Consider the following 14,359-nt stretch of genomic DNA (forward strand, 5'->3'; position numbering starts at 1 on the left):
AGACAAGGCCTCAAACTCTAACTGTAAAAACAGACAAGAGTCATTCCTTTTTATCTTGGAGGACCAAATAAGTATTTTTCATAATTTTCATCTTACATTCAAGACTCATAGATGGTTCCCCATGATACCAGGATAGGATCTGGGTCTGGCTAGCCTGAACTGGATTAAGCACTTTTGAATGAATGATTGAAAGAATGAACGAATGTTTTCATTAAATGGAGAGTAAAGGGAGTCATAGTAACACTGCAAAAATACTTTTTAATATACATCTTTAATTCACCCGAGGTTTTTTAAATTTTCGTCAATACCACTGAAAATATTAAGTTATGGTGCCACCTAGTGTCATCAACTAGCATCGCAAGTTCCCGTTAAAGTTAGAAACGTGAATAAGTTTAATGTGAAAATTACATGGAGTCCGATACAAAACAGTACAATGGCAAAACATACGTGAAAATATAGTTTCCTTACATTTAATCTTATATACAAAATGAAAAAGTCAGAGTCGCTTCAAAGGTCTAAAATCTCGTTCATTGTAGTCAGGCACTCTACGGATACTTTCTGAACCGGAAATATGTTAAACCAGTCACACGAGACACAAAAGAAAAAGTGTAACAGGGCTACCATACATTTTGCATACAAGTAAAACTTGTTATAGTCCTAACAGACCAAAGCGGAGTTTATAAGTGGTGTAACAAGAAAAAGTCATAGCCATGAACAGGCACACATGAATAGTCATAACAGCAGTGTTAATAAATAACCATAATCTAATTTTGCTTTTCATGTCTTTATGACCTATTGCAAGCTGATAAGATGCTAACTGGCAGTAAAACGTAGCTAACGTCAGATCTTTCCATAGTCTCCAGGCGTTACCCATACAAAGCGTCCTGCTCCTATTGCAGGCTGGGATTTAAACAGTAGAGACTTCGCTGTGTTTACCATGGGACTAACAGTCGGTGAACGCCTTAAAAAATGGATCTTTCAAGCAGTTACTGGGGTGCTATACATGCTTTTTCGGTTGCTTTCACGCCAACGCCACGATGGAGCCTTAAAACTTTCACCAATCAGAAACCCACTGCTCAAATTGTCTGCAGTGCAGCTGGCAGAGAAAATTCGCAAAAGAGAGGTTTGGCATTTTAGTTTCGCTCCTTACCTCAGGCTGGGATTAGCACTAGAGCAAATATTTATGTAGTTGCAGTCAAACGTCGAAGTTTTAATAACGTGTTCTCTGTAGCAGGATACAGGAAGAAAAAATATATTGTCTAGTTCCCGATAGTGTCTCTAACATCCTACATATATTAAAAATACATTTACAACAAATTATCGATATTTTCTGTTTGAGGAACATAATCACTCTCATATATAAAAATAATAGTAAACCTGTTTGTGATGTGTCAATGTTGTGTTCGTACCATGCGACTAACCTCCTGTTTGCCAGAATACCTCCCTGAAATAACTACAGTTAAATTTAGCCGAATTAGCTCAAATTACATCAATCTCACGTTTTTTTTTTTGTTTGTTTGTTCATTTTGGTTATTGACATAGTTCTCTAGCCAATGGGCCACCATGTCTTTTTAGTCAAAACTAGAAAAAATATAAGCTTCATGCAATTAAACTCACGTTGTTCAATGTTAATGTAGAGTATACTCACTCCTGTTCGTCTTGTTTACAGGTGTCAAGTGTAGAGGTGGTGCAGGCCTTTATTGACAGGATCCAGGAGGTGAATCCACTCCTAAATGCAATGGTTAATGACAGGTGTGTTCTCACCATTACAGATCAGTTACTTTTTTGTTGTTGTTATTTACAAAGTAGCAAAAATACCAACCGCCTTATTTTCTTTCTTTCTTTCCCCCAGATTCTCTTCAGCCCTGTCGGAGGCAGCTCATGTGGATCAGCTGATTGAGGAGCACACTGGGGGTGAGGAAGTACTTCAGGAACAACTTCCTCTCCTGGGTGTCCCTTTATCTGTCAAAGGATCCTTTTTCCTGCAAGGTAAACACAGTATAAAACCAAAGCCTTTATATAGCATCGCAATCAGACAAAACACTGTCTGCCATTCTCGTTCCATATTCATAGCCAATTACAATGATGTAAAGAGCTTGATTAAAACGCTAATGTAACCGACTTGATACACAATAACACTGTTGTAAATACTAAACTGTACTTTGAAAATGTACTAAGATCTCAAGATGTTAAGAGTGTAAGAATACGACCAGTGAAGGGTTCTTCCCTGTTTATAAGAAATAGAAAACCATCATATACACTATGAGAACCAACCAAAGAAACAAATAAATAAATCAACAGTGACTGGAAAAAAAAGAAGAACTAGACAGGATTTACTGGACTGCCATTTACAGCACAGCATCTTTCATGTTGTGTCAAAAGCATGACATCTGAAACACTTGGAAATCTCTGAAGGACACAGAATGAGTGGTCTTCTGCGTCTTGTTTCCCAGAGCCCCGCTACTATGATAGTTAATCTGCTGCGCAGTGTTCCAAAATATTAGCCCACTTTGTGGGCTAATAGAGCTGAACTGGTGGCAGAGAGTGACAGAATAGCATTGTCAGGAGAAGATGGACAGGCCAATCTCGCATGTTTATCATATCAGCCGTATTAGGTTGGTGACCACTGTTATGACCATTTATCCAAGTTTTATATCCTTTAGAAGGTCACTAATTGTCTGTTTGTGTTGCGTGGGGGGTCTTGAGGCTTGTTTGTTGTAAAAATAAAGTCCAATGACATTCAGTGTTGGCTAGTTTGCAAACAAAGTGTATCAGTCAGTGAGTGAGTGAGAGAAAATGCCTCTTCTAGCCCATCCTGCTAGGTGGTCCTGCAAAAAGCACAGCACATCTTAACACAGATAGCTGTACCATCTTCTTCCTTCCTATTTCTCTCTTCCAGGAATGCCCTGCTCAGTGGGGATGATCTCCAGAGCTGGGGTGATTTCTAGCGAGGATGCACCCCATGTAGCCTTGCTGAAGAGAGCTGGAGCCATTCCACTGGGTGTGACCAACACCAGTGAACTCTGTATGTGGATGGAAACCAGCAACCATCTACATGGAATTACCAACAACCCCTACGACATAGGCAGGACAAGTGGAGGAAGCTCAGGTACGTGTTGTAGGAATTCTCAAGAGTTAGACCTGCATAACGCATCACTGTGCCTACCAATATAGAGGTAGTTGGAATATCTTAAGATGGTGAATGCTCTCCCGTGTAGGTGGAGAGGGAAGCATTGTGAGCAGTGGCGGCTCTGTGATTGGGATCGGCTCTGACATCGGGGGCAGCATCCGCATGCCCTGCTTCTTTAATGGCATATTCGGACATAAACCGACACCAGGTGTGTTTGAAACTTTAGATCCATTTGAACTCATGTGCTATAAAAAGCATACTGAGTTGGGTTTGCATGATGATAAACACCAGGTCCAGGGGTCTAGAATGTTTCTGAGAAAAAGTGCACCTTGAAGCAGCCCTGCTACCCATGTAGAATTGTTTAAGATTAAAGAAACTGGTCCAAGATGAATGTATACATGACTCCTAGATCCTTTTCTATGTAAACAAATCTTATGTAAATTTCATACATTTGAATCCTGGCTGGTATGTGTGCATACTAAGCCCTGGACTCTGTTCTTCACTGCAGGAATAATCTCTAATGTTGGTCAGCACCCAGCTGTTTCTGGTCTCCATGATGAGTTTCTGAGTGCAGGCCCCTTGTGTCGCTATGCTGAAGACCTTCTGCTTATGACGAGAGTAATGGCTGGAGCCAATGCAGACAAGTATACATATACACGCACATGCATATACACACACATTCTAATAACATTCTCTCCACCTTTGCAAGTGCATGCCAGCTGCAGACCATCCACACTTGTGTATGTTCACAGGCTCTCTCTGTCTTTAGAAGTGGACTTGAAAAAGCTGCGTTTCTTCACAGTGGTGGATGATGGTGGATCCCCACTGACATCACCTGTGGACAAACAGCTCATGCGAGCACAAAGAAAGGTTACCTAAGGAGGTGTCTCATCATTTTGTAGCACGTTTGGTGATTTAAATCACTACTGAAAACAATATGTACCTTCTTCCTCCTGATGTTTACAGGTGGTGAGGCAACTAGAGGAAGATCTGGGAGTCAGAGTTAAGGATATTAGCTTCCCCCAGCTGAAGTACTCCTACCAAATCTTTGACACCTTCCTCGCTCTGCCAGATAAAGATGGCAAGGTCCGTCACCAAATCCTCAAGGGGAGAACAGTAGTAATCAGTATTACGTGAAAATGACAAGCATGCCACACTTATGGACTAACGTTAAGATGATAGGCTATTAATGACTGTTCTCAAAGCGAAAACCACCCTACCATCTTACCTATACAATGGCAAACTGGCCTTTTGTATTTCATCATTTACATGATCTCACGTTGTGTCTGGGTGTGTTTTAGCCACCACAGTCATTTGTGGAGCTGATGAGTGATGGAGGGCCCGGTGCGTGGCCACTGTGGGAGCTGATCAAGTGGTTGTTTGGGAAGTGTGACCACACACTGCCTACCATTGGTAACATGCCAGCAAAACCAAACAAATGTAAAAAAACCCCAAAAACACAGAGCCACGTGTCGAGCCACAGTGGGCCCCTTGCACCACCAGGCTTACCGATGGACACCGCTTCAGCTTTTTGGTCTTGGGTGCATTCAGAATCTTGGAGTAGGTGCTGAGATCTGTGCTGGTTAATCCTCCCCATCTCTGCATTCAATCATCATTTAAATGTATTAACTTATTGTTAGACCAGTTTACCCCATCACTTTCCTCAATCTGTGGTTTTTTGCTAAATCTGTATATATAGCATAACTGGACTCAGGTCCATAACATTACTAAACTCAAGTGGTTTCTCATTGTAATAAAACCCATATTATCACTTTTTCATAACATTACCATTTAGTTTTAAAGTTAAGATTAAAATTCCAACTAGGAAATAGGGTTAACAGCTGTGTAAATACTCCTGCTTGTCTATTTGGTTCAGGTTGGGCCCTACTGGTGAGCACTTGCAGTGCCACTCCGTCGCAGTTCATCCTCCAGCAGAAGGAGACGCTGCAGCGCGAGATGGACGAGGTACTGGGGACTGACGGAGTGCTCTTGTATCCGTCTCACCCTCTCCTGGCCCCGAGACACCACCATCCAATTTTCACACCATTTAATTTCTCTTACACAGGTAAGTGGCATGTGGCGCACACACAAATGGGGGCAAGGGTGTCTTGGTGCATATTAGAGGTAAACAAATGATGTGTTTAAAAAAAATGTAAACAAGTACATTATTTGTACATATAAGCATTTTCCATCCTTAGGGATCGGTGAGGATTTGTGTATAGCCTAGGACATGAGACAAAAATTTAAACAGACAAGGAACTATAGACCTCAGTGGGCTTCTTTTATGCAACATTTTACAGGGATTTTCAATATCCTGGGCCTTCCTGTGAGCCAGTGTCCACTAGGGCTGAATGAGGAGGGTTTGCCGCTGGGTGTGCAGGTTGTAGCAGGGAGACTCCAGGACCACCTGACCTTGGCCATGGCTCGGTACTTGGAGAGAGCCTTTGGGGGCTGGAGAGAGCCAGCAGCTGAGGCAGCAGGAGCACACAACCTCAGTCAAACCCAGCACCATGAAAAATCATAGACAGGACTCAGCGTCCATAATGGATCCTCTCTTCTTTGAATGGGATGTTTTTCTGCTTTTAATTAGATATTTATTACATCATATTCGGTATACACATAAGCCAGACAGATTGCTGGATGGCTCTTTGATTGGTTGCATTACTTTTATGCTTACCACAAATGTTTGTGGACTGGAAAGAGTTTGAACAGTGTGCAATAAACAAACATTCATTGGTAAAAGGTGTGTTAATGTGATCTTGCTCTCAAACACAGGTGCTAAAAGCCTCATTTTAACAGCTTTCCCCTGTTAAAAAAATAAAGAAGAAAAAAAAAAAAGTTTTAATGGTTTGCCCATTCACCTCATTTAATAGCTCACCCATGTAACTTGTTTAACAAACAGTTTGGGATTTTCATTGGAACTTCTGTCCAATTTATTTTCCAGCTTCATTCCAAGTCAATACTTGTCTTGAGACACATTTAGGACTAACATCACATCTGTTAGGTGTTGCTGCTAAAACCTTTCTTTACTGATTAACATTTGTCTTTTTATGTATCATAGATCCTGCATTATTTATGGATTGGTGAAAATTTCATTTATGTGTGCCTCTAACAAATGATATTTCTAGTAAAACAATTCTGGTATTTCCCTCTTCCCAAAAAGTAGATCTGAGGAATGCCATAGCAGTATTTTGGAATTTCAGCAAACTTCTCAAATCTGGACATGGATCTGACTGACTTTATTCCCTTCTTCTATGAGGCTAAAAAACAAACATCCTTCAGAATGTAAAAATATATATAACCACCAAAAGAATCTGCCCATTCTTTTTTTACTTCCTTTTGCCAAATTCATAGTTTTCTCACATTCTCACACTGAACCAGACAGCGTGATTTCCTGTTTCTAGCCATTATTATGGCTGTTATATGATGCCATATTGACAGGTCTCTTCAAAGGTCTAAACATTCTAGAGGAACAACTCCAGTTTTGTTCCATTTTGTTTTTGCCAACATTCTGGATTTGTTTTTTATTTTTCAGGGCTATGAAAATTAATGAACATATTACAAAAAGACAAAACAAAAATCTAAGGTCCCTGGCTTTTGGCAATGCAGGAACATTAAGATAAGGAAGTGAGGTCACTCAAAACAACGTTCACCTCATTCCCCTTAATCCAACCCCCCGAACCCTTGCCCTAATGTTGCCCTAATCCCAGTATTTCACAATTTGGCCCACATACTCTGTGTGTGTGTGTGTGTGTGTGTGTGTGTGTGTGTGTGTGTGTGTGTGTGAGCGTGTGGTGAGTGCGGACTCCTCCCTCAGGAGGCATTGGTAATAGGCTTGTATTTTTTGAGGCGTGTCCACTGGCCCGTGGAGTAGTTCATCTCAAACACCGTGTCCACCAGCATGGTAGTGCTGCCTGTGCCGTCTGCCTTGGGCAGCACCTCCGAGTGCTCGCTTAACTTGATCTGGATGATGTCACCCTGCTCCGGACAGGGGTTCTCTGAAGGGGATGAATAGACCACAGGCACAGTGAGAAGAGGCACGAAGTTTACACAGCTATAACTCAATGCCCAGAGCCCAGTCCTAGACTAAAAACTATTTTACACTGGAAAATGGTCACCTCAGCACAAGTCTGTAAACAACTGCATAGAACTGGTTAGGAGAAATTGAGCCCATGAATCTGATTTACTGAAATATTCAGTCCAGTAAGCACATCTCTGCAGAACAAAGAATAAACTGAACTGTGTATTAAATTTAACAGTTTTACCTGTTGCTGAGTCGGTTTTCCAGACCCAAATTAAGTCTAAACCTAGACTAAAATGACTTCCCTATGATGATTCACAACTGGAACTGCAATTTAGTAAGACTAGACTTATTCACTGTCCAGGAAAACTTTAAATTAAAGGTACTGTTTTAATATTACAGCTGAAAAAGTGTATTATGTGCCAAAGACTTTGTATGACTTGTAATCAAGTTTATGACTAATGTATCTTTTACACCCTTAGTTATAAAGATAATCATAGAATGTGTATTCCTGTTCAAGCCAGTCTCAAGGTGGTGACTAACATCTACTGTACTCGTTAGGATTCATTCTATGAGCAAATGGCAAAGCACTTTGTTAAGTCACTCTAGATAAGAGTGCCAAATGCTGTAAATGTGACTGGTTGTATATGAGAACCACAGTACCTCTTGATCCTGCCATGAAGCCCAAGATAAGCGCTTTCTCTGGTCGAGTAACTTTGTTTGCAGTCTTAAACATTTCCTGCGCCGCATACATCTGCTCTCTCTGCAGTGACAGTAAACACAGTAAACACAGTAAACAGTAAACACTTCTTAGGAAGTCCCTTAAAGATTCAAGGAAAGTCTTGGTGAGTCCCAGACCAATATGCCCTCACCGTGAGTGACAGATTCTTTTTGGGTGGTGGTTGCTGGGGGGCTGGCGTAGGGGTGGGCTGAGCTGTGGTGTTGGGCGGTGCAGTGGGTGTGTCTGGTTGTGTTGCCGTGGCAGCGGGAGGCGGGGCGTTGTTGAGGGGCGTGCTGGTGGGCGTGGTAGGGGAGGTCGGGGCTGTGGGACTGGCAGTGCTGGCGTTGTACATGGGTGGTCTCTGTTTAAACTGGCCCGGCAGTGCGGCAGCAGCTGTGCTGGTAGCTGTAGACTCTTCTGGCTGCCGGTTTGTAGCATCACGACCCGAACCACCTGCGTTTGCTAAAGAAAAGCACAAACACAAAGAAGCCAACATAGGAGAAAGATTAAACAAAATTAAATAAAATTAGGCTCAACAATAAACAATTTGTCAGGTAATGGCTAATATTATACAGTTTGCAACAGATTTTGCAAATTTATCAGCTGTTGTGTAAAAGGTTTCTCTACTAATAGGATGCATGGATTAAATTTAAAAAGTTCACACCTTACATTAGCAGTGCACTAGGACTAAAGCAAACCTGAAGTGATTAAAATGCAGTGTCACACCTGGCTGCGTTTCGGAGCTGGGAATGTAGGAGGAGGAGGGGACCATGCTGGGGGTTGCTGGGAGGTAGCTCGTTGACGGGAGAGCACTCTCGTTGTTCAACGCCCCCAGTTTCTATTCAAAGAATTCAATTGAATTTGCTGATACAAGTTCATTTACAGCAAAAACATGTTTACTGTGATCGAAAATAAATCATTTGTGGAACCAGACTGATAGCAATGATGCAGGCTTTGCCAACTGTCTAATATTCCTGAAAGAGACACTATTAGAGGTCAGTCAAAGCAACGTTCACCTCATTCCCCTTAATCCACCAATAAGATCCCCTTATTAGACCTGAAGATTACAGCCTGTTTAGAATGATGTACATTAAGAAAAATGCATTTTCGCACAGTTTCTATACATACCTGTGTGGATACCAGACCAGCAGCGTAATCTGGGGTAGCATTCTCCACCACTGCCTCTTCTTTGGCTGCCTTCTCTCCTGCTTCTGTGTCTGAAAGAGAGAGAGGGCAAGGCACTGTTGACCTGTAGGCAAGATCACTTTGAAGTGCTGTTAGGACTACAGCTCTGAGCACTAATGACAATTAACAAAATTTACCCAATGTCTTTCTTCTCCTCTTGGCTTCTCTGCCTGCTCCCACCATATCCAACTCTGAAATATCTAATAACTAGCCAAGAAAAACAAAACACTTTGCAATAACACACCAAATGACTGAATAATCTTCTGCAATTCTCCATCTCACATAAGTGTATGCTGATATACTCCCCAACACACAGTAAACTTGGAATTTATTTGAAAATGTCAAATGCAAAGCCAATGTTTTGTGTGAAGAACCAAGGGTCAGTTTGCCAGATCTGGATTAAAGCCCAGTTCTGGATTAAACTGCAATGCAAATAATATATTGCCACTGGAAATTAGTTTTATGCTTAATCTGGGTTTGAGTAAACTGGATCCATGTGTCAGCATTCTGAGGATGTGTGCCAAGTCTGTGGTGTGGCATTACCTTCACACCTCTCTCCTTGCGCTGGGGTGTGCGGGCTGGTGCTATGGGAGCTCTGTTGCTGGGGGGGCTAAACATACTGGGAGTGGTGGGGTTGCGAAACGGAGCCTTGGGGATCCCTTTTAGCGGTGCTGAAGCAGAATGGCACAGGTTATTACAGCTTCTCAAGTGTGTGTGCGAATGTATGTGGGGGGTGACTGCAATAGAACAAGTATGTGAAAATGTGCAAGAGAGAAAGCAAAAAAAGATCCATTATTTAACTCACTTGTGGTGTCGATCTTCTTGACAAGTCCTCTTCCTTTAGCATGGAAAGGCACTCCTGCTGTTTTCTTTAACTGCTGTGCAGTTTCTGTAGCTACAAGTTGAATACAGCCACAACAGTTAACTCACACAAGCACACAATAAACTGCACACACACACACACACTGAATATTTCTATGCCCACAAACATGAATGCACACATACAGACACACACACATGCACGCATGCATGCATGCACTTACATTTCTGGAGAAGATCGGCTCTGAGTGTGGCACTTTTGGGTTTCCTCTTGAGTTGGAAATGTTTGATGGGTGGTGTGAGGGGGCCCACCAGTGTGGTCAAAGCACTTTTATTCAGATACTGACACTCAAGAGGCAACATGACAGATGCCTCACACTCACTGACTGAGGTAAAAGAAAGCACATACACACACACTGCAGTAAGTCTACAGACATAGTGAAGCTAGCTGCATCTTCTGAGGTGTACCTGCAAAGAATCAAGTTCACCAAATAATTACATTTATGGAATTTAGCTGACACTTTTATCCAAAGCGACTTACAATTGTGACTGAGTACAACTTGAGCAATTGAGGGTTAAGGGTCTTGCTCAGGGGCCCCAACAGTGGCAACTTGGCAGTGGTGGGGCTTGAACCAGCAACCTTCCAAATACAAGTCCCAATTACAAGCACCACTGCCCTCTGACAAGCAAATATCTGACAAGCAAAATAAAAGCCTTGTTGACTGAGAATATTGCCCTTTCACTGCATGACCTTTGACCATGTACATCACAAACCCTTACTCCTTTCTGACCTTTCTCCCTGAGCTCCCCCAGGATGTCCTGCACATTGGGGTTCTGCTCCTCCAGGTCCAGGTTGAGAGAGCCTGTCTCCGGGAACGACTTCAGGATGTCGGCCACCATCAGCACCCAGGGTTCTGAGTCAACGGTGGCTAACTGAATGATCTCCGACAGAGCCTCCTTCATCTGACACCACAACATGGGGTAGAAAAGCAGGAGAGAGAAAGAGAAGGAAAAATTTATGTCTTCTTTTAACTGAAGTCTGCATTATGAAATTAATAATGTCACACAGACAGGTCAGAATGCAATCAATGAGCAATGGCTTACTTATTTGAAGGGACTTTACAAGAAATAACCAGACACTAGATGGTAACACTGATTGCCAGATATCCTGAAGCTAGTGAATGAAAAACATACCAAGGAATACCAATTTGCAAACTGACTATTGCATAAACCATTTAGTGCTGTTTGAATAATTATTGATATTAAATACCACAGAACAGGGCAACTGTTTAACAAGCATCTTTTGTAACCATTACAAAAGACAACCTAAAATACTCCTTATTAACTTATACACCACTGAGAGGGAGCTGACTGATGTGATACACCTGAGCCTAAGGCATCAGCAGAGACCAAACTCATACAGACATATCGTACATACAACGTAGGCAATAGATCCCTCTAAACTACACACAGTAAGATAAGATTTTCCCACTAATATTTACTATATTCAAGTTCTATAGTGTACAAACGTGACGATGCTTTAATGATGCGCTCTCTTATCAGCCCTATCTGACAATAATAAAGGGGCGTGGTCATACGTACAGAATACTGAAAAAACGTAATCAAGTGCTTTTACAAATAAATGCAAAACCAGAGAACTCAACACCGGGGGACAAATCATTCACTGGTGTTACTGTCCACTGATCAACAATGAAAGCCCTAATAAAAACGTGCAAAAAACACTACTGACAGTCAGCCCACGTGCACAAGCGTAATTAGCACGAGCGTACGTTCTACTAAATGCAGCGCGTGACTTTGTGTCTTTAGCAACCGACCTCGATTAACTCCAGTACTGAAGGAGCGGCTACCTAGCTAGTTATTCGGCTCAGTCATTAACATTGTGTTGATAACTTGTTAGAAAACGCCTAAGAAATCTGTTTCACCTAAAAAAAAAAACCTAGCAGTGGGCAGTTTAGCTTCATGTTAGCTAGCCAAATAGTTGAGGGACACCGTTAGTTTTGCTAACTTTGCTAGCCTTAGCTAACTCATCTTAAAACTTCAAGGATTCTCAGATTTGTGCTGCGAAAACGGACACGAATATGCATTATTGCTGCGGTTTACTGCAAAAGGTTGGTTTGTCGTAGCAACAAACCGTCTAGGTTGCTGCGTGTGTGTTATTGTTAGGCACCATCTGAGCTCCTCAGTCAGTCAATCATAGCAACATGCAGCCCCACCTCGTCAACAGTCCTGCGCGGGAGATGCAGCATACCGAGCAGCAGTTTCAGCTTCACCGGAGGCGACAGATTGGAGAAACACAACCGTATGTTGTCAATAACCGACACTGTCAGCAGCGAACCAATGCTTGAGGGCGTCCACAGCTCGTCAGTTGAGCCTAGTTTATTATGAAGCCACAGGCCGGTGTCGCTATCCCTCATCGACGCCATCTTGGAAAGAGACGAATAATTAGTTCGGGCATTTTAACGGGCTACCTAAGAAAACACAGCAGCGTCAGGACCCATGTGACAGCAGGAGCGCAATACCACTCAGAGAAAACGTTGTCGCGTTATTATCCCAGGCGTTGAAACCCTTTCACCCAAGTTTCTCCTAACTTTCACGTGAAAATGGAGCGAACTAAATAAGTATCACTACTTTTTAGTGAGACCATAAATGGCCACCTATTTCCTTTGAGAACATAAATACCTGGCGGGGATCAAAAGTTTCTAACAATCCTTGGGCATGCGAGTTGGGACGCATATATCCTTTATAACTCCCCAAAACGCAGAAACCTTTTATGAAAAACTGCAAAATCAGCATCTCGTTGGACATGGTAGATTTCTAATAATTCAACACTGAAAACGTGCCACTCTAAGTATGGATTGGCTTTGCTATTGTCCCATCCAACAGCTGGCAAACTTCATGGAAAACGTGTTTGTTCAAAAGGTCATTGCCGTGACCTCCCAGTCACTGACGACCAGAGGTGGGTAGAGTAGCCGCAATATGTACTCAAGTAAAAGTACTGTTATTTTTAAAATAATAATAACTCAAGTATAAATAAAAGTAGCCATTTAAATTAATACTTAAGTAAAAGTAAGAACGTATCTGTTAAAAAGAGTACTCAAGTAGCGAGATATTTCATTGGAACTAATTTAAGAACACAAGGCAACAATATGTGCGTGTGTGCCCCAAAACTAAAATATGTAGTTCTCATAGTTCTTTTTACGCTGAATACAAATTTGTTTTAAAGATGTTTTTCTCAGGCATGGGTTTAAGTGAATTTTACATTAAGTATATGTTACCTATTAATAAAGCTATTGTTACACTTAAAATATGTCCATTCTTGAACAGCCCTCTTAGATATCCAGTAATAGTTTGCCAATATAGAGGGAATCCACTTTCTTTGGTACCGATTTTCCATAGGCCTACTATACATAACGATATATGAGTATAATCGGTTGTAAACTATTTGTGCTGTCTAAGTAGACAGCTAAAAGCACATTGCTAAATGCCTTACATGTAACTGAAAATATATGGGAACAAAAAACATATAGTTGAGAAATTTAGAAAACATATTTGGATTCAGCCTGCAAAAATAATTTATAAACAGCTGTTTTTCTTTGCTCTGGGTCTTTGTCCTATTTAGTTCATGTGTTATATTTAAGATACATGCGGTTATTCATATCGGATAAATATAACAAGTCACAAGCATCACACTGGATTTAGTGATCACTTTGTGATTAGTACAGTTTCTGGGAATATTCCGAGCTCTTGCCCACGGTCACTTACTAGACATCTTACTTTTATATGTACTTTTATACGTTATATTTACTGTGCAATTAGGCGACTGATCAGACCGGCTGGCTAGCTAGATATCCTACGTGGCCTAGCTAACAGCTGCGTACAAAATGTAAAAATTATTTTTAAATGTAACAGAAGGAACGTCGACTAATATAACAGAGTAAAAGTACATTTTGACTTCGCAAATATACTCGAGTAAGAGTGTAAAGCACCCTCTTTTAAAACAACTCTTAAAAGTACAATTTGTTGAAAAAGTTACTTAAGTAAATGTAGCGCGTTACTACCGTCCTCCGCTGCCGACCTTTATAATAAGAGTTGACAAGCTTATTGCAGGAACATTAATGCTGTAGATGGGAAACATGCGACTTCCTCGGCGGTCGCCGTTTATAAAATCCATTCGGATCAAAACTTGCAGGCACGTGAAATGTTTTCCCTAGTGCCATATCACTGGTTAATCAGCAGCCAAGACCAACGTCACTGCCTCTGCAACTCACCTCTTTACTGTCTTATTTAATCTATATCAGTTTACTGAACTTCATCTCTGTTACTACTTGCTTTCACACCTGCAATTTCTGTCAGCACATTACATAAAAACTGCTTCTCTGACAGTCCGGTTTATTGTATTGTGTTTTGTGTTGTGTGCTGCATACTATTTTTGTTTGTATGTTTATTTATGTTTTGCAGTGTT

At 41.4% G+C, this 14,359-nt stretch overlaps 2 protein-coding genes and 1 long non-coding RNA gene across 6 annotated transcripts; 1 reads left to right on the top strand and 2 right to left on the bottom strand.

The window, feature by feature from the left end:
• The first annotated feature begins 937 nt into the window (after positions 1-937).
• faah2b (fatty acid amide hydrolase 2b) lies at positions 938-5,872 on the top strand. Of its 2 annotated transcripts, none has more exons than XM_027011454.3 (11): positions 938-1,123; positions 1,670-1,752; positions 1,853-1,989; positions 2,900-3,109; positions 3,219-3,338; positions 3,639-3,774; positions 3,883-4,000; positions 4,097-4,216; positions 4,432-4,690; positions 5,007-5,195; positions 5,431-5,872. In XM_027011454.3, exons 1-11 carry the CDS (start codon positions 938-940, stop codon positions 5,652-5,654), a joined length of 1,782 nt encoding a protein of 593 aa, XP_026867255.2. In that variant the 3' UTR covers positions 5,655-5,872. The 2 variants fall into 2 exon arrangements, with proteins under 2 accessions (XP_026867255.2, XP_026867254.2); XM_027011453.3 differs by having other exon boundaries at positions 4,432-4,543.
• LOC145643493 (uncharacterized) lies at positions 1,089-4,208 on the bottom strand. Its single transcript, XR_014115930.1, has 5 exons — positions 4,074-4,208; positions 3,831-3,965; positions 1,823-1,982; positions 1,649-1,729; positions 1,089-1,225 (listed from the first exon to the last, which is right to left on the bottom strand). It is a non-coding gene; the product is annotated as an uncharacterized LOC145643493 (long non-coding RNA).
• On the bottom strand, positions 5,838-14,033 carry nelfa (negative elongation factor complex member A). Of its 3 annotated transcripts, XM_081694860.1 has the most exons (12): positions 13,931-14,033; positions 12,111-12,320; positions 10,668-10,839; positions 10,101-10,262; positions 9,863-9,952; positions 9,601-9,728; positions 9,195-9,264; positions 9,001-9,089; positions 8,599-8,710; positions 8,024-8,334; positions 7,815-7,914; positions 5,838-7,128 (listed from the first exon to the last, which is right to left on the bottom strand). In XM_081694860.1, the coding sequence occupies exons 2-12, from the start codon at positions 12,318-12,320 to the stop codon at positions 6,944-6,946; spliced, it is 1,629 nt and encodes a 542-aa protein (XP_081550986.1). In that variant the 5' UTR covers positions 13,931-14,033; the 3' UTR covers positions 5,838-6,943. The 3 variants fall into 3 exon arrangements, with proteins under 3 accessions (XP_081550986.1, XP_026867256.1, XP_026867257.1); XM_027011455.3 differs by having other exon boundaries at positions 12,111-14,025; XM_027011456.3 differs by lacking the exon at positions 13,931-14,033 and having other exon boundaries at positions 12,146-12,283.
• Positions 14,034-14,359: the final 326 nt, after the last annotated feature.

This window comes from Electrophorus electricus, chromosome 13, assembly GCF_041902795.1.
Source record: "Electrophorus electricus isolate QZ-2024a chromosome 13, ASM4190279v1, whole genome shotgun sequence".
Taxonomy (NCBI): domain Eukaryota; kingdom Metazoa; phylum Chordata; class Actinopteri; order Gymnotiformes; family Gymnotidae; genus Electrophorus; species Electrophorus electricus.